Below are 27,373 nucleotides of genomic sequence, written 5' to 3'. Positions count from 1 at the left end.
GACCAGGGTTCATTGGAGGAACTCAAAACACAGACTTGGTAAACTAACATAACTCTCTAACAAAACCAACAACAGGACTGACCGACAAAGACGTGGAACAAAAAGAAAGGGTGACATTACCAAAGACAGGAACAGAAACCTGTGTTATTGTCAAATATTGTTTGTTTTTTAATCTCCATCGCGGACTGGACGTCATACGGAGGCAGTATCACTGCGCATGCGCACAATGGATCCGATGCGAATAGTCCTCTTCTCTTCTTGACTGACAATGAATGTGATAGTTTAATACAATCAGCAAATAACAAAATGCGTATTACAGTCAATATTTTATTTCACAACACTTTGCCTTGTTCCTTTCGTCTCTGCTGTTCACTTCAAACACGCTCCATACGAACGCAATGCTCTCGTATCAGACGCTTGCTCGATCACCTGCTCGTTTTCTGTCACAATGTACCCTACACAAATCCGAAACATTTCTTGCGGCTCCGAGTCACGACGAGGGGCAAGTTTTGGTTTCCAAGGGTGTTTTTATTCCTCTTCAACTTCTCTCCCATACAGAGGCGCCTTTTTCACATGTCCGCACGTCACTTTCCTCTCTTCATTTTAACCTGATCGCGGTGGTGCCTTTACTGGTAGTCGGAGAAACCAACGCCAACAAAAAAAATACATCCAGCCTAGTTAAGACCATACCAAAGACTATAAAAATGGGACCCATTGCCTCCCTGCTTGGCACTCACCATTAAGGGTTGGAATTGGGGGGTTAGATCACCAAATGATTCCCGAGCGCGGCGCCGCTGCTGCTCACTGCTCCCCTCTCCCCCAGGGGCTGGATCAAAATCACACGGGGATGGGTCAAATGCAGAGGACAAATTTCACCACACCCAGATACGTGTGTGACGATCATTGGGACTTAAAAAAAAAAAAAAGAAATTCGGGTGCGTATTATACATGGGTACAGGCTTTTTTCCAGCATTGACATGCCATTTTTAGGGTGCGTATTATACATGGGGGCGCATTATACATGGAAAAAAACGGTAATAAAGAAGAAAACTATATATGTAAGTCACACCAAAGGACAAGTCGCATTTTTGACCTCCTATTATTGCTTGGGAGGGGAACCTGTTCTAATTTTCTACGCTTGCTAAATGTACGCCCCAGAAGAGAGAAAAGGTCAGGCTAATCAATTCTTGTAAGCTTCCACGTACTCCTTGCACGGTGCTCACATACTCGTCATTACTTTTTGGTGCAATTAATGAATTTTCCGACTATTTGAATGGTCATTGACCACGCCTCGCGCAGAACATGAGTGAGTTCTTAAAAAAGAAAATGAAAGAACCTAGCTTCTAAAGATGGAAATTGACAAACACAAAAGTGTGTTCTTCATGTTTTTATTGAAAACAAGCTGTTACTGTTTGCTGCACGACAACGGTTTCCGCTGTTCACGCATTGCCTGTGCGTTCCTGCAGCAGGGGATTTTCACGAGGGTAATGGTCTCCTACTTTGCACAACACTGGCCGTATACTCCATCGTGAGCTCGACAATGCATGCATGCCTTTGCCATGCTCCTTTATGATTTTGAGTATCTTATAGTCTTATGCCGAGGTCAGACTGCACAAATGTAGCCCGATAATGAGCCGACAGATGTGACAGAGAAACGTGGCCAATTTTGAGTTGTCTTGACATGTTGCAGCCCGTGTAGTGTGACAAAATCCATGATTGGACGGTTGGCACCTGCAATGGCTCACGACCACCACGATGAAAATCTGGCATGTCAGAAATGTTTGTCTTGCTGAACAATGTGACAAACTACAAAATCCTTCGAGTGCTAATTCGGCATTGACTAATAGGAATACAGTGGTCCTCCTCCGACGAGAGACCGCTAAAGGAGAAAAAACAAACATACACAATGACAAAAGAGGGAGCAGAAATTCACTGGTGGAGCAACGATACAAAGTACTAGTTCGTGGAGCTGTGGCAGCAGTATCCCTCTTAACTTATTTTGAAAGAATTTATTTGCAAATTACGAAGGAAAGTAGGGGTGTAACGATTCATCGATACACATCGATTAATCGATATAATGCTCTACGATTTATTGCCATCGATGCTAAACGTAAACATCGATTTATATTGCCGTGTTTGACCTCGGACATTAGACGCGACTTTATTTTGAAATCCAGTTCATTGTTGCTTGCTTCCTCTTTCCGGGAGCAGTGCGCGGCGTTTTTGTGTTGTGAGCAGAGCAGGCACGTGAAAGGGGAGTCGACAACTAGTACGCGGCTCCTGGGGTGGTGCTATGGCTAGTGTCCAAAAAGCCGAGGAAATTTGCTCAACGGACAAGACACGTCAGGGCTCGAAACTAACGGTTGCCCGATTGCCCGGGGCAAGTAGCGATGGCAGACGGGCAAGTAGAATTTTTTCCTCACTTGCCCGAACTTGCCCTGCCATAATACCATGTTTTCAAGCTGTAAAAACACGATTTTGTGCATAATTTCTCGCAACTTCTGCCGCTTCTGGTCCGACATTTTGTTTTCTAGGGAGCGGTTAGTTTCTCGTGTAAGTCTGCAATACATTGATAACGGCAAAGCGCTTCGTAATTAAATGCATGCTCCCTCACTCGTCCCTGGCTCTTCTGCGCCTGCGCACCAGCAGAGCTTGTTTCCGGTTGGCGGATACGAAGGCATATGAAGGCAAAACTTATAGTGTTGTCTTTTTTATTGCAAAAATGTGTCGGGCAAGTAAAAATCCACTCCAAAAAAATTCGGGCAAGTAAAATTTTGTTTCGGGCAAGTAAAATTTTCTCCAACTTGCCCGAGGGCAACTTGGGCAAAAAATAAGCTTCGAGCCCTGCACGTGCAGTTTGTAAATCCTGCCATGCGGTGATCAAATATTCAGGGAGCACAAATCTCGCCGCACATTTAAAGAAAAAACACGACATCAAAGTTCAGTGTTAAAATAAGCACTTTGTATACTACAACACTCTTGTAATTTCCTAAATAAAGAGTTTGCAGTACCTTGTTGATTTTGCGTATGAATTGTTATAAATCAGGATATTGTTCTATATTTTTTATTTAAAAAAAATATATATATATCGATCGTAGAGCACTATATCGTGAATGAATCGCAGCAGGCTTTAAGATATCGGCAAATATCGTATCGTAGTTCTTTGTATCGATATGATATCGTATCGTGACAAAACCCGCGATTTACACCCCTAGTGGAAAGTATTCGGTCAATAATGGCCTTGATCTGGAGTCCCCTTGTGGTTCTGGGATTTTTGTTCACCATTCTGGTGATCATTTTGATCCCACAGGGTGAGATCTTGTGTGGAGCCCCAGTTCGAGACCATTATTGACCAGATACTTATTTTCCACCATAATTTGCAAATTATTTAAAAAATCAGACAATGTGATTTTCTGGATTTTTTTGTTTTGTCTCTTATAGTTCAAGTGATAAAAATTTCAGCCATCTTGTAAGTCTGTACATCTATTTCAGTTGCACTTTGTTTATGCTACAATGGTAAGAGAACTACCTGACGATAAGGCGCACCTAAAAGCCTCAAATTTTCTGAAAAGCTGACAGTGCACCTTATAGTCCGGTGCGCCTTATTATTAGACCAAATTCTGGCCCGCGGGCCGCATTAAGCCCGCGTCTAAATTTAAACTAGCCCGAAACATTGTGTCATAAAATCAATCATAAGTGGCCCGCTGAAGACTATGAATCATGAATCAAAAAGTCTATGGATCATTATTTTGTGATTATAAAGTAATTTGTTGCGTCTGAAGTTGAAATAAAAAAGATAAAATGGAGAATGATTTGATTTGGATTAAAAATCTGACATGATGCAACCTGGCCTGTTTACTGCAGTCACAAACACCAATATCACCCTTCTTATTCATACAACAATAACAACAATAAAACAAACTTAATACATCTAATAAAAAAATAATTCAACTTTCATAAAATTGTTAATTTGTTATTATTTTAATCTTTAACTTTTCTGGTAGTGCAATTGATAACAGATTCTCATTTGCAATATCAACCTATCTGCAAAGGATATAGTAAAGGATATAGTTACATATTTACAAGTGCATTCACAATGGTAATGGTTCGTGGAATGTTGGTGCGAATGGTCGGCCCCTATACAGGACTGTCTCAGAAAATTAATGCATTAATAGTGCGCCTTATAGTCCGGTGCGCCTTATATATGGACAAAGTTTTAAAATGGGCCATTTATTGAAGGTGCGCCTTATAGTACTGAAAATACGGTAGGTTATTATTATTGTAAGGTTGTTGATTTTTGCTCTTTGGAGTGAGTGAAGGTGAATAGCTTTGAAAATAAAATTCAATGAAAAGTTACCTTTAATTCATATATATTATCGACAGAAAAGCCATTGCTACTAGAGCAGGGGTCACCAACACGGTGAGGCTAATTAGCTCAAATAGCGGCACTTGTCAGTGAGCTGCATCTATTTATTTTACAGGCAAACCTCGATTTTCGAACATCCCGGTTCTCGAACAAATCGGAATTCGAACAAAAAATTCGAGATTTTTTTTGCTTCGGTTGTCGAACAAGATTCGGAGGTCAAACCTCGCGAGATGAGCCGCGAGGACCCGAGAAAACCCGACCGCGCGGCTCGGATGCCGACTGACGCCGTTGTTATTGTATTTTCGTTACTTTGAGGATTGTATTAACCCCTAATCATGCCTTCAAAGAAAGCAAGTGAGAGCAGTAAAGCCATCCTAAAACACAAAGACACTCTTAAAGCAATGCGACAGTGAGCGCCCGGCGCTCTGCGGTAGCGCGATCGGACCAAATTAACCTCCCTGCGCACTGAGGTCCACTTACATTATGGAAAGTATATTAGGACTTTAAAAATATTTTCTAAATTTTAGCAACCGCTCTGTCATAATAATGCGACCAGCGCGGTGCAGTTGCGCGGTCGGCGACGCGCTACGGTTCCGCGTTTGGTGGTGCGCTGCAGTTGCGCGATCGGACAAAATTAAGCTCTCTGCGCACTTAGGTCCACTTAAATTCTGGAAAGTACATCAGGACTTTAAAAATATTTTCTAAATTTCAGCGACGGCTCTGTCACAATAATGCGACCAGCGCGGTGCAGTTGCGCGGTCGGTGACGCGCTACAGTTGGGTGTTCGGCAGTGTGTTGCAGTTGCGTGATTGGAAAAAAATGTGCAAATGAAAAAATGCTTTTAAAAAAGGCGTTTTTTTTTAGTCTTGGAACGGGCTAAAATGTTTTCTATTATTTGTAATGGGAAAAAAGATTCGGAATTTGACCGAACAGCCTTCTGGAACGGATTGTGGTCAAAAACCAAGGTTTGACTGTATTTTTGCTATTCTTGTTAAAATCACACTTTCATGTGAACTGGAAATGACAATAATAACACATAGTGAAAGCCAAATTGAGCAAATTGGCTATTTCAGAAGTGAGTGTCAAACTGGTAGCCCTTTGCCTTAATCAGTACCCAGGAAGTAGCTCTCGGTTTAAGAAAGGCTGGTGACCCCTGTACTAGAGGCTATAAAAATATCATATGAAAATTGTCTTCATCGTATCAAAGTCTATTGTTTTAAAAGAGTGGTATATTGCTTTATGCCGAATCGTTAGACCTTACTGTCTATCAATGGTTCCCAAACTTTTGCAGGCTGGCGCCCCCTTGACGCCCCAGTGAATTCCTAGCGCCCCCCCCCCCCCCCCCCCACACACACACACACAGACACATCTGGAAACAAACACCTCTTTCTTGATATTTGGTATGCTGCAATTTGAAAAGAGAAAGGTTAAACACAAATGTGTATTTCACAAATAAAACCCAATTTAGTAAACCAATTTATTTTTTTAGCAGTTTTAACTGTTTCAGCAACATAGAATGGTAAATAAACATTCCACCAGTAACCTTAATTGTCTCACACTTAATATTAATGGGATGGTTGTGCTTGGTGCAGGGACATAAGCTTCTCAACATCAGGCTGGAACTCACTCGTCCTGCTGCACGTGTTGTGTACAAATCGTCAAACAAACGTTCAAACTTCTGACTTCGGACTGCCGCCCCCCTACCGCCCCCCTACTGCCCCTTTCTTCCTCACCGCCCCCCCCAGATCTTTCCACCGCCCACTTTGGGAACCACTGCTGTATATCAATATGTATTGTATTGGTCGAAAGCAAAAATTATTGTCTACCATGTCTACCATTTTCAAAGTGTGGTTTTTGTATTTACTCAAAGGAATGACGTGTTTTCTATGCTGCTAAAGGAGCTTTATTAATGTTTGGCGCGGTGCATTGGGTGAAACATGATGTCAATGTCCTACAAAACTGACTCTTGAGGTTACTGCAGTAATCAAACTTGAATGTCAACAAGTCCAGACAGCACCCGCTGCCCATTCTGAAACTCTTTGCGGCCATCGAAGTTTTATGACACTGTTGAACAAAGCAAGATGCTAAACTAGTCCTCTGTCGGGGGTTACATTCGTTCCGATTCCCATTCCCATATGAATGAATGTACGAACGAACGAATGAATGAATGAATGAGCTGTGGCTAGCTTGGTTAGCAAATGATTTTCGTGAGTCAGAGTTTTTTTTGTCAACACCGCAGTTTTAGAGCACCGCAGTCGGTTGACACTTTTAAAAACGGTCTTAAAACGTTTATTTTTAAAAAGGCATTTTCTGTACCACTTTGAGATTTTTTTCAAAAATGTAAGGTGCACTATAAATATAATTTACCGTAATTTTCGGACTTAAAGTTGCTCCATATAAAAACCATATATAAGTCGCTCCGGAGCATAAGTCGCATTTTGGGGGGAAATTTATTCGACAAAATCCAACACCAAGAACAGACATGAACGAGCAACAACAGGCTAAACGATAGGTATGCTAACGTGACATAAGCACAAACGAAGAGCTGAGAACGGGCCTGACGTAACATTCAGAGTTATTAAGAAAAAACGATTACATCAATAACACGTTTATAAAACCATCTGTGTCACTCCAATTCATTAAATCCATCGATCGTCCTTTGTCAACAATGGGTGCGCGCCGCTGACAGCGCTTGCACTTCAAAATATTCCACAGGCCCATATAACGATGTATAAATTAGATATCAAATAACTATTATATAAGGAAAATGATGAACTGCTGGGAATGTTTTAGTCGTAGGAAGCCTGTGGAGCATTAAAGGAACATTACAGGCTGTTTGAATTCACATTTACCACTTTTATCTTTTATCTAACAAAGTACAAGGAAAGACGTGGGTTTGGTAAACGGCTCCTTCAAACTCTTTGTCCTCCGTGTCACTTAGAAACAAAGCCGCTAATGATGCCGGTAGTACGTGGGGCCCTTCGTCATCCCGTGATCAATCTTTGTCCTATTTGTAAACAACCGCCGCGCCACGCCGCGTCGCGCTGCTAACGTCACTTGAAATTCAAATTACAGTAATCCCTTGCTACATCGCGGTTCGTTTATCGGGGCTTCACTACTTTTTTTGAAAACTTTTGAAAAAAATACCCACATAAGTCGCTCCTTATTATAAGTCGCCGCGCCACCCAAACTATGAAAAAAACCTCGACTTATAGTCCGAAAATTACGGTATTATTATTATTCTCATTACCAAATTTTGTCTTATTAATACGGAGCATCATTCTTGATGTTTTTGTTTTGTTTTTGTGATGCCGATGAACAGAATGCAGCGACACTGCACAGGCGTGTCACAAGATCTAGCCCTTTGGTGGCCAACCCGCGGCTCGCGAGCCGCATGCGGCTCTTTGGCTGGTTTCATGCGGCTCTTTTACGTTCATATCAACATTTGTGTTTATTTTTCGTGCATATTTGCGTCGCTTGAGTTCAATATGGTATTTTGGTCAAACGCGCATGCGCGTGAAGTGAAATCCCGCAAAGGAGGAGGGACAAACCCATTTGAGGAGTGTCAATTTCGCTCTCAAAATGGCAAGGAAAAAATGCACAGCTAAACGAATATATGACGACGAACACAGGGCAGAGCGATTGGTTTTGCTGGCTTTTTAATGAATGGCGACTGTGACTACGGGGGCCCATTAGGTCCAGAAAAGCTGACAAGACGCTAACCCAGGGGTGGTAAACGCGGCCAAAATGGCAAGGAAAAAATGCACAGCTAAACGAATATATGACGATGAACACAGGACGTTTTTAACAGAGTTAAAGTTGTTTTTTGTTGAACGCTATGGCAAGCCATTCTGCCTGAAATGTCGGACGTCATTAGCGCATTTAAAAGCTTCAAATGGTCAGCGCCACTTCAGCTCACTTCATGCCAATATCGATAAGGACTTTGCAAAAGGGACTGAATTTCGCAAGCACAAGTTTGGACACTTTGAAAAGTCAGGCAGAAAAGTAGGTACAGTTTTTCAAAAAAATTACGAAGCACTCAGAGACTGTCACACTTGCATTGTTTCAACCAGGGCTGTGGACTCGGTCGGATTTTTGCACCGAGTCCGAGTCCGAGTCCGGCCTCTTGACCATGAGTCCGAGTCCGAGTCCGGCTGTCCATTTTTTCAGTTAATTCATGTGACTGCTTAGTCTTTATTCAAGGCTAATTTAGATCAAAATCTAAATAATTGCAACAGTTTTGTGATGGCTTTGTCTTTATTAAACATATAAACAAATACAATAAACAGATACTTTCAAGTTTTAATCATCAATTACACCATTATAGCTCAGACATTTATCTAAACACAAATAAGTAGTGACGACCCCTTATTTGGAAAGCGAAAAACCCATGTCGTACGGCGTCAGCACTATGTTGTTTTCAATCAAAACATGAAGAACTCACGTTTGCGTCAGTCAATTTAAATTTTTATAAAGGATTATTCTCATTTGATGTCTTTAAATTCATCCGCGTTCTGCCATTGAAGCGGGGTGCATTCAAAGACCAGTCGTACAGACGGAACACTCATTCACTTAACCAAAACGCAACAATATAATTACGTGAGCTCTTTGCATAAACCTCGATGCAAAGAAACTCCTCTTTTTGGGTACAGGCTACAAGGAGTATATATTACAAAGGAGACTTTATACTTAATTGTGATCATCATTCATCCATCCATCCATTTTATTTTATTACTCAGGTATTTTCAAAGTAAATGAATATTGTTGCATTTATTAATTTGCTTTAACATGACAGCGCAATATAATTAAAAGCTGACATGATAGCATTGTCAAACGTGTTCATTTAAGAAAAAGCCACACACGTTTTGTGATCAAATCTTTCATAACGAGAATGATTTGAGTGAATAGATTTTACAATTTTTATCCCCCCTCCCCACCATCTGTCACTTTGCTTGGGACAAAAGGAGGCTTCAGAACTGAAATTTCTTCTCAATTATTCATTCAAATCAATTCACTCAAATCATTCTCGTTATGAAAGATTTGATCACAAAACGTTTCCGTCTGTACGACTGGTCTTTGAATGCACCCCGCTTCAATGGCAGAACGCGGATGAATTTAAAGACATCAAATGAGAATAATCCTTTATAAAAATTAAAATTGACTGACGCAAACGTGAGTTCTTCATGTTTTTATTGAAAACAACATAGTGCTGACGCAGTATGACGCCGTACGACATCGGTTTTTCGCTATAATTCGGTATAATTCGAGGCAGTCCACCCTCACCCAAAGTTAAGGTTTCATGGGAATATTATTGTCATAATTGTCTGGACCATATATGATAATTGTTTAATGGTAGTTATTGATAGATCTTGAAGATGTCAAGTTATAGGTGCATAAGACTATGTTGTTCATGCATATAGCACGTTCATTGTAAGAGGGGAAGAGATGTTGTGTATTTTGGGCTAACTCAAATTCCGTAGTAGAAAAACCCCGGAAGTGGGATGGGCATTCTGTGTTGTTGTGGTACGCCCTGTGAACGCACTGTGAGTAAGGAATAAAGCAGTTATCATTCCCGTCGTTGTCCGACCTATTCTTGCTATCTAAGAACCTGGAAAATAGTAAGGATATAACATATATCACGGGTCATTACGACAAGCTTGGTGGAGTTTTTACTGCTTCTTCCAACTCCTACCGCGCTGACTGTAACCTGACACTCTCTGGCTGCGTCTTGCCTCTTTTTTTTATTGTCGGACTCGGTGGACTCGGTCAAAATCAGCACCGAGTCCGAGTCCGGCAAAAATGACCGAGTCCGACCGAGTCCGAGTCCCAGAGTCCGAACCGAGTCCACAGCCCTGGTTTCAATTGGCTTGGAACATTGCACGGGCTAAAAAGCCATACAATGAAGTGCCTCAGTGAGGTAGGTTATTGAAATCTTGTCTCCTGAAAACAACAAACTAAAACGAATGGTCTGTTCCGCCACACATAGTAAGTGAAAAAACTTAACGTAATTTTCGGACTATAAGTCGCGTTTTTTTTTCATAGTTTGGGTGGGGGGGGCGACTTATACTCAGGAGCGACTTATATATGTTTTTTTTTTCAAAAATTTTCCAAAAAAAAAAAAAAGTGAAACAGCAATGTAGCAAGGGATTACTGTAATTTGAATTTCAAGCGACGACAGCAGCGCAACGTCGCGTCAGCAGCAGCTCGTCGAGTCAATCTTTGTCCTTTATGTAAACAACCGCCGCGCTGCTGACGCAGCGTCGCAACAACACGTGAGCAACAACAGGCTAAACGATAGGTATGGTAACGTGACATAAACACAAACTAAGAGCTGAGAACGGCCCTGACGTAAAATTCAGAGTTATTCAAAAAACTATTACCATAATTTTCGGACTATAAGTCGCACCGGAGTATAAGTCGCACCAGCCATAAAATGCCCAAAAAAGTGAAAAAAAACATATATATGTATATAAGTCGCTCCTGAGTATAAGTCGCCCCCCCACCCAAACTATGAAAAAAGAACGCGACTTATAGTCCGAAAATTACAGTACATAAATAACACGTTAATAAAACCATCTGCGTCACTCCAATTCATTAAATCCATCAATCGTCCTTTGTCAACAATGTGCGCGCGCCGCTGACGGCTCTTGCACTTCAAAATATTCCACAGGCCCATATAACGATATATAAATTATATAGCAAATAACTATTATAAGCAATGTTATCAAACCATCTGTGCACTCTAGTAAATCATTAAATCCATCGATCAAATTCCTCGTCCTTTGTCAACATCGCCGCGCGTGCGCCCTGACGTCAGCCTCGTCGTTATTCCACAGCTCTACTATATAACTATATTGTAGCGTTAACAAAGTTCAACGAAAGACGTGGGTTTGGTAAACGGCTCTTTATTTAACAAAACAAACTTACAGGCGTGTGGTGAAAGACAGCTCGGTAGAGTAGGACCGGGCGTGCGTAAAAGCATTGTCCGAGCCTCATCCACCGCCCCTGGACGAGTCGATCTTTGTCCTTTATGTAAACAACCGCCGAGCTGCTGACGCGACGTTGGGCTGCTGACGCGCGACGTCGCATCGCGCTGCTGACGCGCGACCGCGACGTCGCGTCGCGCTGCTGACGTCAGCATGCCCATTTCCCGAAGCGCTTGTACTTCCTGCGGAGGATGAGGAGAGCCCACCTGCCCCCGCCCATCATGAGGACGTTCTACCGAAGCACCATAGAGAGCATTCTGACAAGCTGTCTCTCGGTGTGGTGTGGGGGTTGCAGCGCCTCCGATTGGAAGAACGTAAGGAGAGTGGTGAGGACAGCAGAGAGGATCATCCGGGCTCCTCTTCCCTCCATTCAGGACTTGTCATCCCAGCGCTGCGTGTCCCGAGCCCGAAATATTATCAGTGACCGATCACACCCCCACCAAGGACTGTTCTCCCTGCTACCCTCTGGCAAGAGGTTTCGCAGCATCCGCTGCAGGTCCACCAGGTTCTGCAACAGTTTTTTTCCCTACTGTCGTCAGACTGTTCAACAGTCAACTTAGCATTCCTCTGCGCACTTTGTAAATACTGTTTTTGGTTCCTGCACTGTGTACATACTTTATCACTGCTGCGCTTTATACTTATCTTATTTCATATTTATATAGAAATGTCACTTTTTATTCAGCCGAAATATCATTTCATTGTTGAGAGCCGTATGCAACGAAATTTCGTTTTGTGTGCACCAAGTGTTTACAAAAAGACAATAAAGTCTGTCCAAGTCTAAACATGTCCCTGTTCCTGGTTTTTTTGGAACATGTTGCAGGCATCAAACTCAAAATTTGTGAATATTTAACAAAAAAAAAGAAAAAGTTATCATTTTGAACTTCCAATGTCTTGTCTTTTTTTCGTATTTAATTTAATACAGAATGAAAAGGATTTGCAAACATTGCATTCTGTTTTTATTTACATTTTCACATCCTAAATTCATTGGCAAAGGGTTTGTTATCTAATCTGTAAATGTAAATTCAAGATATGTAACTGACATTTGTAAATAAAATCAATTTCCCCAGGGAGGGATGGCGGGACACTTCGAAGAATGCCTCAACATTGTTATGGCCCTGACATCTACCATCTATTGAAAACACGCAGAGGAGGTAGGATGAAAATATTTTATACTAACAATACTGCTCGGTCATTTTATTTATCTTATTAAACAGTCCTTTGCTTTGCATTTTAACTGATTAGTTTGCATATTTATAGCGATACTTTACTTTTTCTTGAAGAATAAACTGTTACTTTTGTTCACTAATGACTTAAATGTGTACTGTGTAACCTCTGAGACCAATCCATACCAGGACTATGCTCATCAAACCTATATTTACTGTACGAGCAATTTCAAAGTACGAATATACGCTGAGTTCATATCGACTGTGACGCATGAGCTGTATGTGTCCGTAATACTGCACTCGGAAGACCACAGGATCACGGGGGCTTGTCAAATTACTGTTCACATTCACTTAGATTAATGCATATTTATTGATAAGATGATAAAAAAACTCAACAGTAGCCTACATCCCAGAGCGGCAGCTGTTTCACTCCATGCTTTCTGGTGTTGTCTTTATAAGAAGTATGTGAAGTGTCGTTTTGGAGCTACGTGATGAATTTCATAATCCCTGGTCACAGATAACCCTTGGCAATTCAAATTCACTGTATACATCTCACTTTAAATGACATACTTAGAAAAAATAGAATATGTATATCTTTCGGCTTGCCTGAAGTTAAGCCAGGAGGTCATTCCAAAAAGTGAGCCAGGCAATGGAAAGGGCTTGATCCCCACTGAGCTTTCACATAGTTCTCTGTACATCTAATTGCATCTAGACCGCTGACCTAAGGCACTGGGCAGATGTGTATGGGTGAAGAATTGCAAAGTCCAATCAGATGAATCGCTGCAGGACATGGCACACTATGCGGCAAGACCAACAAAGATTCTGACGTGCCAGATATTCAGCATTTTTGTGGAAATCCTAAACGGCAAATAATCAATCGTTGAGTATGTCATAGTACGCGGGCTACGCATCGAGAGAACCCAAAATCGGCCATGACAGTTAACATTCGTCTGGCATATCTGTTGCATCAAAATCAGGCGATACTCCGATTGTCTTATCTTGGCCAACACTGTTAACTCACACTATTCTGTCTGAAAATTAATTTTAGATTTGATTGGTTTGTAGGCACTGCATACATATAACGATTTGTGTACAAGACATTTAAGATTAAAAAATGTTCCTCTAACTCTCAAGAGTTAAATTGACATATTGCGTGACTTCATCGATGCCCAACAGAAAATCACAATCTACGCCCAGATTCAATCCTTTGGTACTTGCTGAACTGAATGTCATAAGACTGTGTATGACAATGTGTAAATAACATTTTCAGTTTTCCGTATGTGCTTTCTGTTTATTCAAATTGTCTCTTTAATTTTCTGTATATGCCTTATGTTTATTAAAACGTGCTCTGTAATTCTTTGTTGTTGTAGGTAAAGCACAAAATGGTTTTATAGATTTGGAGATGCTCCCACCAGAGTTGGGAATAACCATATTGTCGTATCTGAATGCAACCGATCTGTGTCTGGCCGGGTGTGTATGGCAGGACCTAGGCAATGATGAATATCTGTGGCAGGGGTAAGGAGATTTAAGTTTGGTGTCTGTGATGGTACTTTGCCATATGTTTGCAGTAAATGTCTTTCTTGCTTTTTTTCTTAATGAGTCTTTTTGGTAATCCTCCCGTGTTGATTTTCTAGGCTCTGCAAGTCCACATGGGGTCACTGCTCCATATACAACAGAAGGCTGCCTGCTGGTTTCTCATATAGAAGACTATATCTACAACTAGATGAAGGGAGCCTTACATTCAACGCAAACCCACAGGAGGTAATGCATGCCAAACATCAAAGCTCATGAGTCACACAGAGCCCCACCACACGCATGTACGTGTGTGTGTCTAGATCAGGGGTGGGCAAACTACGGCCCGCGGGCCACATCCGGCCCACGGGACCATTTAATCCGGCCCGCCAACCCTGAATAAATTGTATTATTAAATTTTTTTTTGGGTCATTTTGCCTGCAATGACTGCGTTTCCCCAGTAGATGGGGAAGCGCTCACCTGCGCATTTACTACCGGAAGCCATGTCAGAAAGCTCGGTGCACACTCACAAGTGCTCGGTAGTACGGACATGGCGCACTCGCGCTCTATTTGTATCAGTCACGAATTTAGAGCGTGGGCTGTGACGACAGCATTCTTGTAATTGGCGCGCTGAGCTTTCAGATACAGTTTTACGCTAAAGCCACCTACAAACCTTCCCCTGGAATCCTTCTATTAAAATGAGTCGCCCAAGGAAAAGCAAGGTGGACACAGGGGTGTAACGATTCATCGATACACATCAATTAATCGATATAATGCTCGACGATTTATTGGCATCGATGCTAAAGGTAAACATCGATTTATATCGCCGTGTTTGACCTCGGACATTAGACGCGACTTTGTTTTGAAATCCAGTTCAGTGTTGCTTGCTTCCTCTTTCCGGGAGCAGTGCACGCGTATTGTGTTGTGAGCAGAGCGCGCACGTGAAAGGGGAGTCGACAACTAGTACGCGGCTCCTGGGCTGGTGCTATGGCTAGTGTCCAAAAAGACGAGGAAATTCGCTCCCCTTTAGGCTTCAAGTCATTCGTTTGGAAGCACTTTGGATTCCAAAGAAAAGGTGGCTCAACGGACAAGACACGTGCAGTTTGTAAATCCTGCCATACGGTGATCAAATATTCAGGGACCACAAATCTCGCCGCACATTTAAAGAAAAAACACGACATCAAAGTTCAGTGTTAAAATAAGCACTTTGTATACTACAATACTCTTGTAATTTCCTAAATAAAGAGTTTGCAGTACCTTGTTGATTTTGCGTATGAATTGTTATAAATCAGGATATTGTTCTATATTTTTTATTTAAAAAAAAAATATATCGATCGTAGAGCACTATATCGTGATATATCGTGAATGAATCGCAGCAGGCTTTAAGATATCGGCAAATATCGTATCGTAGTTCTTTGTATCTTTGTATTGTATTCGTATCGTGACAAAACCCGCGATTTACACCCCTAGTGCCAAGTGTTTAAAAAAGAGTGGCCAATTTGGCTCGACGTACGCGACGTGACGTTCAGCCACATCAACATCTCCCCGTCACAGATCGAGGTAAACGGACCAACACCTCGGATCTCTCCTAAGAATTGCCACAACAAATTTTACTCCAGACTATGACGCACTAGCAAAAAAGGGAGACCAACAACACTGTTCCCACTGAAAATGAAGGGGAGGCTCTCAAGTTTGTTGTAAAAAAATGCATTTTGAATAGGATTTGTACACATAGCAGGGATTGAAACTAGCAACCATTCTCATTTTCAAACAATGCAGGATGCTCAAGGACATTGATGCACCACCTGTTGGCGACTAATCTTAACCTGTAAAGTTCTTAAGGCTTACTTTAGGGAAGTGTTGCCCGTTTCCTCACCTCTGTTACCAGGTGTTTGTGAGTTAAAACTCTGCTCTGATTTTCAGATACCCCTCACCGTGTTGCAGTTTTGATTACTTTATTTGCATGTATGCTTTCACCGATTCTTCAAGATGATATATTTGGTCAGAATGTTTGCCGTTTGATGTGATCTCATAAGATAAACATCTTTCATTAATCTGACCTGCAGGCACTGAAGTGATGGAGACTGTTATTCATAATAACAGTGTCGTATTTTATGAGAATCACTGATAGCAGTTTTTTAGTGATTTTTTTTTTTTTTAAACGTCTAATAAATGCATTTGTTTTCAAAAAACTTGTTTGGAATATCCATGCTTTACTACCTACTAAAGAGCAAAATCTTTTATGCAATGACCTTTACAGGTCGCTTATATTACTTCACACGAACACTACGTCCCTCTGCTCCTGGTTCGGCCCTCCGGTCCAAATTTAGACCAAATTTAGTTTGCCCACCCCTGGTCTAGATCTTCAAAAGTACTAAGGCCAATCTATGATCTCTCTCTCTCTCTCTGTTGCCCTTTCCTGCCTTCTCAATAGGGTATCTCTTATTTCATGTCGAAAGGAATACTCGTAGATCATCCCACAGAGCAGGCTAAGTTCATCTTTTACACTAGACGGCTCAACTGGAAGATGCTGAGAATTTACCTGGATGAGAGGTAAGCAGAGAGATGTACACAAAAGATGTCCACAAAAATGTATTCGTGCAAAGGTTTATTGCAGGCGAAGTTGACATCTACTATATGATGGTTTTTCAATATATGTAAATACCGTTTTTTTCCGTGTATAGTGCGCCCCCATGTATAATACGCACCCTAAAAATGGCATGCTGATGCTGGAAAAAAGCCTGTACCCATGTATAATACGCACCCAATTTTTATGATTTTTTTTTTTTTATGAAATCTTTCTTTTTCTTTTTTTTTCTTTTTTAAGTCCCAATGATAGTCACACACGCAGGGAGGCAATGGGTCCCATTTTTATAGTCTTTGGTATGGTCTTAACTAGGCTGGATGTAATTTTTTTTGTTGGCGTTGATTTCTCCGACTGCCCGTAAACGCACCACCGCGCTCCGTGCGCGCACGGGAAAGAGGCGTGCGGACGTGAAAAAGGCGGCTCTGTATGGGAGAGACGTTGAAGAGGAATAAAAACACCCTTGGAAACCAAAACTTGCCCCTCGTCGTGACTCGGAGCCGCAACAAATGTTTCGGATTTGTGTAGGGTACTTTGTGACAGACAGCAAACGAGCAGGTGATCGAGCAAGCGTCTGATACGAGAGCATTGTGGTCGCATGGAGCGTGTTTGAAGTGAACAGCAGAGAAGAAAGGAACAAGGCAAAGTGTTGTGAAATAAAATATTACCTGTAATACGGATTTAGGTAGAGAACTGAACTCTCGCTCTTTATATAGCTGACGTGTCTTGCGCATCCGTTCTGCGCATCTGTAATGGCGGCCTCCGTATGATATCCGGTTTGCGTGTGTGCGCGTGTGCGTGTGTGCGCGTGTGTGCGAGAGTGAGAGAGAGCGATAGAGAGAGTGCGAGAGAGAACGCTCAACCGTAGCGCGCCGCCGACCGCCCAACTGCACCGCGCTGGTCGCATTATTGTGACAGAGCCGTCGCTGAAATTTAGAAGATATTTTTAAAGTCCAGATGTACTTTCTAAAATTTAAGTGGACCTCAATGCGCACTGCGCAGGGAGCTTAATATGGTGCGGTCGCGCAATTAAACTGTGAATTGAAACTAATAGGAAGAAAACAACTCTCGCTCTTAATATAGCTGACGTGTCTTGCGCATCCGTTCTGCGCATCTGTAATGGCGGCCTCCGTATGACGTCCGGTCCGCGATGGAGATTAAAAAACAAACAATATTTGACAATAACACACCATCAAGGATTGCACCATCGCATCAAACGATGTGTCGTCAATTATGAATTTTACTGACTAAGTGTGTTGGCCAGGATGGCTGAATGCGATGCGCGATTGACAACAAACAAGAAGAAAGGTGATTTCAAGTTTTATTTCGGGGGAGATTTGTCATGTCTCGTCCCCAGTTTTGCTATGTGTCTAGGTTGCCATAGTTTCTGTTCGCGTCGCCCCTCTCTTCCTGTGTCACCTCAATCGATGTAACGTGTTTTGTATTTAAGTCCTGTCTGCCCCTCGCTCACCGTCGGATCATTGCATGTGTTACTGTCATGATGTGGTTTCTGTTCCTGTCTTTGGTAATGTCACCCTGTCTTTTTGTTCCACGACTTTGTCGGTCAGTCCTGTTGTTGGTTTTGTTTTCTAAAAAAAAAAAAAAATTAAAAAAAAAAAAAATTAAAATTTTTTTGTACCCATGTATAATGCGCACCCCAGATTTTAGGACAATAAATTCGTTAAATTTTGCGCACTATACACGGAAAAAAACGGTATACCCAAAAATGACCTAATAGGCAAAGTAAACCTTGCATCTGACATTTGCATTAAATTAGATATAATAATACATTATGTTCATACTCTTATCAGGGTTTCCCCCAGAAAACTTGCCTGGTGGTAGATAACCCAACCTAGCTTCATAAAAGATATTTAGTGTGCGTTCAAAAATTCACTCAGATGCCCTGGCACTATTCTGAAAGTGGGTGTGGTCGGAAAGGTTAAATGCGCTCAACTCCCATTCATTTACGAACACGACCAGGGATGAGAATCTTCCGCGGATCCGCGGATTTCCGTGTTTTTTTCCGTCGGGAGTATCATTTTTGTGAAGGGTGGGGCGAACGGGATCAGGAACTGCTTCAAATGGGCATGGCTCGAGAGCAGCGTTATCTTACAACTCTGAACACAAAGACGCACTTAAAGCAATGCGACAGTGAGCGTCCGGCGCGCTGCGGTTGCGCGATCGGATTAAATTAAGCTCCCTGCGCACTGAGGTCCACTTCAATTTTGGAAAGTACATCAGGACTTTAAAAATATTTTCTAAATTTCAACGACGGCTCTGTCACAATAATGCGATCAGCGCGGTGCAGTTGCGCGGTCGGCGACGCGCTACGTTTGCGCGTTCGGCGGTGCGCTGCAGTTGCGCGATCGGACAAAATTAAACTCCCTGCGCACTTAGGTCCACTTGAATTTTGCAAAGTACATCAGGAGTTTAAAAATATTTTCTAAATTTCAGCGACGGCTCTGTCATAATAATGCAACCAGCGCGATGCAGTTGCGCGGTCGGCGACGCGCTACGGTTGCGCGTTCAGCGGTGCGCTGCAGTTGCGCGATCGGACAAAAATGCGCAAATGAAAAAATGCTTAAAAAAGGCGGGGGTTTTAGTCTTGGAACGGATTAATCTTTTTCCATTATTTGTAATGGGACAATATGATTCGGAATTCGAACGATTCACTTCTCGAACAGCCTTCTGGAACGGATTGTGTTCGAAAACCGAGGCTCCGCTGTATTTTGTTTTTATTTACATTTTACACAATTTCCCAACTTCAACCGAATCCGGTTTGTAATATTCATAAAACTGAGTTTGAGTCTAATAGGTTGATCAGAGTTCGTACCCATCGATGAATTTTCAAACGAAATACGAGTGAGATTGCAATCCGCTTTGGGCTAATGCGAACCGGGCGAGCGGGCTGGCCAGTGAACGGACGGTAGACAGGAGCTACAAAGCCCTGCTGAATGAATTCCAAGCAGTGACGTGATCGAAACTGGCAATGATTAATTGTTTGTGGATTACACAAAACTAAAGATAATACACTCCCAAAAGCAAAGTAAAAATGTAGGAAGCAAGTGAGGGGAACTAGAAAAAAAAAAGAATGTAGAATGTGGGTCATCTCTCCGGTATTGCTGTGACGCACTCTACATAACGTCTCGAACGAACAATACTTCACCACTGGAAGTAGAAAACAATTTCATTTTATTCTTATTTGATAAACTATGGAAGACAACTGTTTGCGGTGGACGTTATAATTGTGAAGTAGACCAGTGGTCCCCAACCTTTTTTGCGCCACGGACCGGTCACATGTCAGAAATATTTCCGCGGACCGGCATTTATATAAATAAATAATACATTTATATAAATAAATAAATAATACATTTATAATAAATATATATAAATACGATGAAATAAAATGATACGACTGACGGATAAACAAGTACAAATGACAAAAATAAAACTCACCGTTACGTTGAATTAGTGGGAGCACTGAGTTTCTCAGAAACGAGCCGGTCCCACCTAGACGTAATTGGAGACAATGACACCCGAAGTGATTAAGGTTTGTCTTTTATTGCAGGATCAAAGTCAAAGTCTGCTTTATTGTCAACTTCTTCACATGCCGAGACACACAAAGAGATCGAAATTACGTTTTCTCTATCCCACGGTGACAAGACATAGTACACGATAGACATACAAGTAAACGACGCAATATCAAAAAACAAGAAGGCACAAACAATAAATAATAAGAGTAATAATAAATAATAAATAAACAGATAACACAACAAATAAGAGGCAGTGTGCATACAGACAGTAAAAGTACAGGACGCTACGCAGAACGGGGAAGCGAGTTCAGGATCCTAACAGCCTGGAGTATGAAGCTGTTTGAGAGTCTGGTGGTGCGGGAGCGCAGGCTTCTGTACCTCTTCCCAGAGGGCAGAAGCTCGAACAAAGAGTGAGCGGGGTGACTCACATCACTCACAATCGTGGTCGCCTTGCGGGTGAGATGGGAGGTGTAAATGTCCTTCAAGGAGGGGAGCGAAGCACCAATAATCTTACCAGCTGTGTTCACTATGCGCTGCAGGGCCTTCAAGTTGTGGTCAGTGCAGCCGCCACCCCAAACAGCAATACAGCTGGAGAGGACGCTCTCAATGGTGCCGCGGTAAAATGTAGTCATGACGACCGGAGGAGCGCTCGCTCGCCTGAGTTTCCGCAGGAAGTACAGGCGGCGCTGGGCTTTCTTTGCCAGTGATGCGGTGTTGGTGGACTAGGAGAGATCCTCACTGATGTGCACCCCCAGGAACTTGGCGCTGCTCACTCTCTCCACCACAGCACCGTCGATGGTCAGCGGCAGGTGTTGGGTGTGACCCTTCCGGAAGTCCACAACAATCTCCTTGGTCTTGTCGACGTTCAGCAGGAGGTCGTTGTCCCTGCACCATGTGGTCAGAAGGTCAACCTCCAGCCTGTATTGAGTCTCGTCTCCCTTGGTGATGAGACCCACCAGAGTCGTGTCGTCAGCAAACTTCACTATACGGTTGTCGCTGTAGGTTGCAGTGCAGTCATGCGTCAGGAGGGTGAAGAGCAGCGGACTGAGCACGCAGCCTTGGGGGGCCCCCGTGCTCAGCGTGATGCTGGCGGAGATTTTGTCGCCAACACGTACTACCTGTGGCCTCTGACAGAGGAAGTCCAGTAGCCAGTTGCAGAGGTAGGTACTGAGGCCCAGCGTGTCAAGTTTGCTGATGAGGCGTTGTGGCACAATAGTGTTGAAGGCAGAACTGAAGTCCACAAACAGCAATCTCACATACGAGTCCCTTCTCTCCAGGTGGGTGAGGGCCGAGTGGAGGGCAGAGCAGATGGCATCCTCAGAGGACCGTTTAGTTCGGTACGCAAACTGGAAGGGGTCAATGGTGGGGGGGAGAACGGATCGGATGTGCTCCATGACAAGCCGCTCAAAGCACTTCATGATGATGGGCGTAAGTGCCACGGGGCGGTAGTCATTGAAGCAGGACGGAGCGGGTTTCTTCGGCTCAGGTACGACGGTGGCAGCTTTGAAACACGACGGGACGATGGCCTGCTGCAGGGAAGTGTTAAAGATGTCTGTGAAGACAGATGCTTGGTCTCCATGTGTTGAAGCAGTTTTAAATGCTTCATTGCCTGGTTAGTTTGGCTGTCGCCACATATTATCTTTCCGGGCTCGACTGGGGATACATGTCACGTGACCGGGACGAGTGTCTTGACCTCAATTAATTGATCGTCGATAATTTTTTTTTTTTCTGTGCGGCTTGGCAGCCCGGTACCAAGTGACCCACGGACCGGTGGTTGGGGACCACTGAAGTAGACAACACTGTTGGTTACTCCAGCTTCTGCCAGGTGTTTGTGTGGACAAAATTTTTGGTGTACGTTACGGAAAATGTAGATATTGTGGTGCTGCACAGGCACAGAGACATGTAGACCTTGAGGACATGTCACACATGAACCAAGTTTTATCCACGAGCATATTATGCACCCACTTGTCCAGATCAATAATTATCCACTGTCATAAAAAAATAAGCACATTGTACCTGATATTAACTGTTAAGCATATTTTGTAAGAATTTTACCGTATTGGTCCGAATATAAGACGGTGTTTTTTGCATTGAAATAAGACTGAAAAAGTGGCGGTCGTCTTACATTCGGGGTCTAGACATTATACACATTCCCAACGCTAGATGGCGCCAGATATCTTTAAAGCGAATGTTGAACTTCACTCCCCAGGCCAAAGCGAACCCCTGTCACGAAGAAGAAAAATAAAAAATAGCGGTAAGAAAGAAAAGAGAAGATGAATAAGAGATAACAGAAAATGGAGAAACAGTAGGTTTATTTAGATTTAAAAGTAACAGAAGCCATTCATTTACAAATGTGATTGCACTTTAGTCTATATATTTAAATGTCCAGATATTAAGATGTGATACAGTTTTTGCATGATTTGAAAGAGGTAAAATAACATACTTTTTCAAATATATTGTTATAATCATTTGTTTCAGATGTAGTGTAATTATTTTCTGTATAAAAATTTTATTTGGTGTTCAAAAAGTCTTTTGTCAAACTCGAGTCTTGAAAAAGAGGGGCTCGTTTTATAATCAGGGTCGTCTTATATTCGGGCCAATATGGTAATTAGTTTAAATGACTCTGTTAAATTATTTTAAAATATTTTAAATTATTCATATTGGTAACAACTTCATATGTTTCCAATGATAATGATATCACTTCTTAAACAATTCAACAGCAAATATCATCTGATGCTGGTGTTTATATGATAATTATATTATAACAGTACAGTAATCCCTCGTTTATGGCGGATAATTGGTTCCAAAACCACCCCGCGATAAGTGAAATCCGCATAGTAGGGTCACCCTCTAATCTGTACAATTTGTGTGTCAATAAATGTATATGAAACCATTTAAGTGCATATGTTATTATTAGAACATTAAATAATAGTTTCAAACATGTAAATAATACATTAATAGTATAAATAACATAATGAAAATATTGTATAAATATTGAAAATATAAATATTATACGTGTGTGTGTGTGTGTGTGTGTGTAACATGTACATTTGACGTTTTGTTGTAAACCTTGGTTAAACAGGGACCTCTAGTGGTCACAAGTTACCATAGCAATGCTATGCGCATTTTGTAGATGTATGTATATGTAACTAAAGTATACATACTGTAAATCGGATTTTAGGACTCTTTTATTATTATGACAACTTTTTATAACAAGGTACAATACTGTAAATATGTTTTCAAAAGTCTTTTATTATAACAACTTCTTTTATATCAAAGTACAAGATTGCAAATATGTTTTTAGAACTCAACTATTTTTTGGGGGGCTGGAAAAAATCCACGACGCAGTGAAGCCGTGATTAACGAACCGCGAGGGATCACTGTGTAACAAACAATAAAAATGACATTGAAAATATAGAATACATATAAATCTTCCTGTAGAAGCACCAAACAACAATTTAAAAAAATGAAATAAGTTACCCCTCAGCAACAATTGTGTGTTGCACAGTGTTTTCGATGCAGCAAATGTGTTCACATCAGTGTTGCTTCAGGGAACATTCATGGTTGCAAATGTTCACAAAACATTGGCGAACGTTTTGGATTTTTCTTCACGCAATGAAATTTATAACATGTTCATAGTTCCCTTGTGACAAGAAAGTACAGGCGAAGCTTTGGCGAACATTTGCAACATTAAACAAAGCCTGACATGGATGCAATATTCGCTGCATTCAAAAACACTCAGTATTGTTCGCCCCTTAATGAGAATTATTTATTTTATTTTTTTGTTCAAAAGTCAGGGCGTTGAAATTTGCCACCGGCATTCATGAACGGGAGGCTTTTGATGTTTTGTCAGCTGATGTCGGAATAAGGTGCTTGCAACCAAATGCAGTTATCACAATTCCAATATTTGGGTAGTACCCTTCCCCTAAAATGAAAACACTTGGACATTGTATCCTATGTGTATTTGCAGGCGTGATGTTTTGGACGAGCTAGTGACTCTTCACAACTTCAGTAACCAGTTCCTCCCCAATGCTCTGAGGGATTTCTTCAGACACATTCATGCACCAGAGGAGAGAGGAGAGTATCTGGAAACACTCATCACCAAATTTAGCCACAGGTTTTGTACCTGTAACCCTGGTCTTGTCCGGGAGCTGGGGCTCAGTCCTGGTTAGTTTACACACACCATTAAAAAACTAAAATCAATGCTTCAGCTCAGTAATTGTGTTATTTTAGGCATATTGGTATAAAAAAATAAATAACAAAATTATGAAACAATATGTGTTAAGAAAGGCGGCTCGGTGGCGCACTGGGTAGCACATCCGCCTCACAGTTAGGAGGGTGCAGGTTTGATTCCACCTCCGGCCCTCCCTGTGTGGAGTTTGCATGTTCTCCCACAGCCACAGTTTTTGTACCTGTAACCCTGGTCTTGTCCGGGAGCTGGGGCTCAGTCCTGGTTAGTTTACACACACCATTAAAAAACTAAAATCAATGCTTCAGCTCAGTAATTGTGTTATTTTAGGCATATTGGTATAAATAAATAAATAACAAAATTATGAAACAATATGTGTTAAGAAAGGCGGTTCGGTGGAGCACTGGGTAGCACATCCGCCTCACAGTTAGGAGGGTGCAGGTTTGATTCCACCTCCGGCCCTCCCTGTGTGAAGTTTGCATGTTCTCCCCGGGCTCGCGTGGGTTTTCTCCGGGCACTCCGGTTTCCTCCCACATCTCAAAAACATGCTTGGTAGGCCGATTGAGCACTCCACATTGTCCCTAGGTGTGAGTGCGAGTGCCTATGGTTGTTTGTCTCTGTGTGCCCTGCGATTGGCTGGCAACCGGTTCAGGGTGTCCCCCGCCTACTGCCCGATGACGGCTGGGATAGGCTCCAGCACGCCCGCGACCCCCCCGTGGGGACTAAGCAGTATAGAAAATGGATGGATGGATATGTGTTAAGAAATACACTTACTGTTGAAAGTTGTTTATTACTCATTAACCTTTTTGAGATATCCATTAAATAAGCCTCTGAACACAGAATGCATTCCACAACTACAAGCTAAATGTAAATTTGGCTGAGATTGTTGTCAACGTGCATGCGTTTGAATATACAGATTAAATTGTGGCTGTGTTGTGACTTTAAGTTTTGGGAATGCTAAAATTAAATGTTAATACAAAACCAAATTTATTAGGCTATATAAACTGGCTTTTTGTGGTTAGAGTCACAACATAGCCAAAAATTAACAGCATCAGTAACAAATCTTCAGTTTCAAAAATGTTAATGGACCATAGCCACAAATTAACAGCATCAGCAACAAATCTCCAGTTTCAAAAATATCAATGGACTATGTATCTACCTATTGTGCTACTGCTACTCTCACCAGAGCATGCTGGAATTTACTTTAATACTGCCTGGGTTTACTTGTGTGATTAGTGGGATTAGTGTAATGGTACTGGATCAAGGATTGATGGTTGGTCCTCATTGATTTCTCAATTTACTGCTGCCTATAGCCACAATTAACTTTGGGAAAATTTTTAAATCTAAATGTAGAAGAGCAGAATTTCAGAATTCTGTAAGCAATACATTTCCATATGTCTCTGTGCTTCTTCCTATCTAAATAAAAGTGAATCTTTACATAGTTTAAACAACACATGTAATGATCCAAATATACAAGATTAATGTCATAGAAAGCAAAGAGATGGAATTACAAAAATAGTTCCGAAAGTATGTCTTTACATTTATTTTAAATCAAGTTTGGGTTTGTTTTAATGTTCTTGAGTTTTACTTGAGTTGTGCAGTCAGTTATTTACTGGTGTGTTATAGCCTGCTAAATTGTCCAGCATTATGTACTATTACGAGCTTAACATTGTGAATGTAACATTTGAGATTTATGGCCATGCCAACAATGTTCTATCTTTGTTTTCCTATAGACAGATATTACAGTGTACTATTATGTTCTTTGCAGATGCTGTGTATGTGCTATGCTACAGTCTCATCCTGCTGTCCATTGATCTGACCAGTCCTCATGTCAAAAACAAAATGTCAAAGAGGGAGTTCATCAGGAACACTCGTAGAGCAGCCCATAATGTCTCGGATGACTTTGTGGGCCATCTTTATGACAATATATATTTAATTGGCCATGTGGCTGCATAGCTCACTTCACCAGCTATTTATTAGCAATTCTCACAATGCACTGAAGAATAGGAATCTGTGTTTTGGTTCTTATATAATATCTCTGGAATGTTTGGGATATTTTTACAGACTTTACAAACAAATCAAATGTACCACTGTACTGTGGGAGAGATGCTGCCACCAAAATTAACTGAATGCTCTGACATTTTTGTAATAGAGGAGGATGGTTTTAATTAAAACCATGAAGATAAGTTTCTACACTGCACTGATGAAGTATTACTACTAAGTGGTGGAAGGATGAACTAGAAAGCTGCCCTCAGATTGTTACTGACTGCTTCATGATCACCGGTTGGACAATTATATTTAACCCAAAAATATGAGCCACTAGATTTTGCGTGCGTGTGCGGGTCTATGCGTATTTGCGTGCGTGCGCGCGTGTGTGTGCGTCCCTACGCGCGCGCGTCAGACACACGGACACATAACACACTTGAGTTGTTTACAGTAAAGCTGACATTTTATACAGTACACCATGGTGTTCAGGCTGTACCCCACCTCTTATTTAAGGTGAGCTGGTAAAGGCTCCAGCTCACTCGCGACTCTCATGATTACAAGAGGTTTATAAAATAAATGGATGGATTTTCTCCAGTTGTTATCAGTGCAATGGCTCAATTAGAAGCTTTGTGCTGCCTGTAAATTAGTGCATAATCCTTTTTCAATTTTAACATATTTGAAAATATGGCTGCTGAACTGCAGGTAATGTTACTTTCAATTACAGATAAAATAACTGTAACCAACGTCACAGAGAACGTTAGAATGTCTTTGTAGTAATGTTGGTATGTACTTTTTTATTGTTTAAAGCTAGAAGAAAATTACATCTGGAGCAAAATTACAGTAAAAACAGGATCAGTTTTAAGTTAAGATGATTTTTTTAAGTACAGTGGAGCCTCAGTCTTCGAACACAATCCGTTCCAGAAGCCTGTTCGAGAAGTGAATCGTTCAAATTCTGAATCATATTTTCCCATTAAAATAATGGAATAAAAATTAATCCGTTCCAAGCCCAAAAAACCCTGCCTTTTTTAGCATTTTTTCATTTGCGCATTTTTGT

General features: G+C 41.6%; 1 protein-coding gene across 1 annotated transcript; it reads left to right on the top strand.

Annotated features, from left to right (window-relative positions):
* The first annotated feature begins 3,235 nt into the window (after positions 1-3,235).
* On the top strand, positions 3,236-26,572 carry LOC133151106 (F-box only protein 8-like). The gene is made up of 7 exons (XM_061273862.1): positions 3,236-3,311; positions 12,420-12,503; positions 13,886-14,030; positions 14,150-14,276; positions 16,462-16,580; positions 24,115-24,311; positions 26,102-26,572. The coding sequence occupies exons 1-7, from the start codon at positions 3,236-3,238 to the stop codon at positions 26,287-26,289; spliced, it is 936 nt and encodes a 311-aa protein (XP_061129846.1). The 3' UTR covers positions 26,290-26,572.
* The last annotated feature ends 801 nt before the right edge of the window (positions 26,573-27,373 follow it).

The sequence above is a fragment of the Syngnathus typhle genome, linkage group LG3 (genome assembly GCF_033458585.1).
Source record: "Syngnathus typhle isolate RoL2023-S1 ecotype Sweden linkage group LG3, RoL_Styp_1.0, whole genome shotgun sequence".
Taxonomy (NCBI): domain Eukaryota; kingdom Metazoa; phylum Chordata; class Actinopteri; order Syngnathiformes; family Syngnathidae; genus Syngnathus; species Syngnathus typhle.
This window is presented reverse-complemented; position numbering and strand designations above follow the sequence as displayed.

Bases quoted from the DNA above. Each gene is read 5' to 3' on its own strand.
- LOC133151106 (XM_061273862.1), top strand. From the start codon at position 3,236: ATGGCCTTGATCTGGAGTCCCCTTGTGGTTCTGGGATTTTTGTTCACC. The intron at 3,312-12,419 runs GTGAGATCTTGT...CAATTTCCCCAG, and splicing joins GATCATTTTGATCCCACAGG to GGAGGGATGGCGGGACACTT. The intron at 12,504-13,885 runs GTAGGATGAAAA...TTGTTGTTGTAG, and splicing joins ATTGAAAACACGCAGAGGAG to GTAAAGCACAAAATGGTTTT.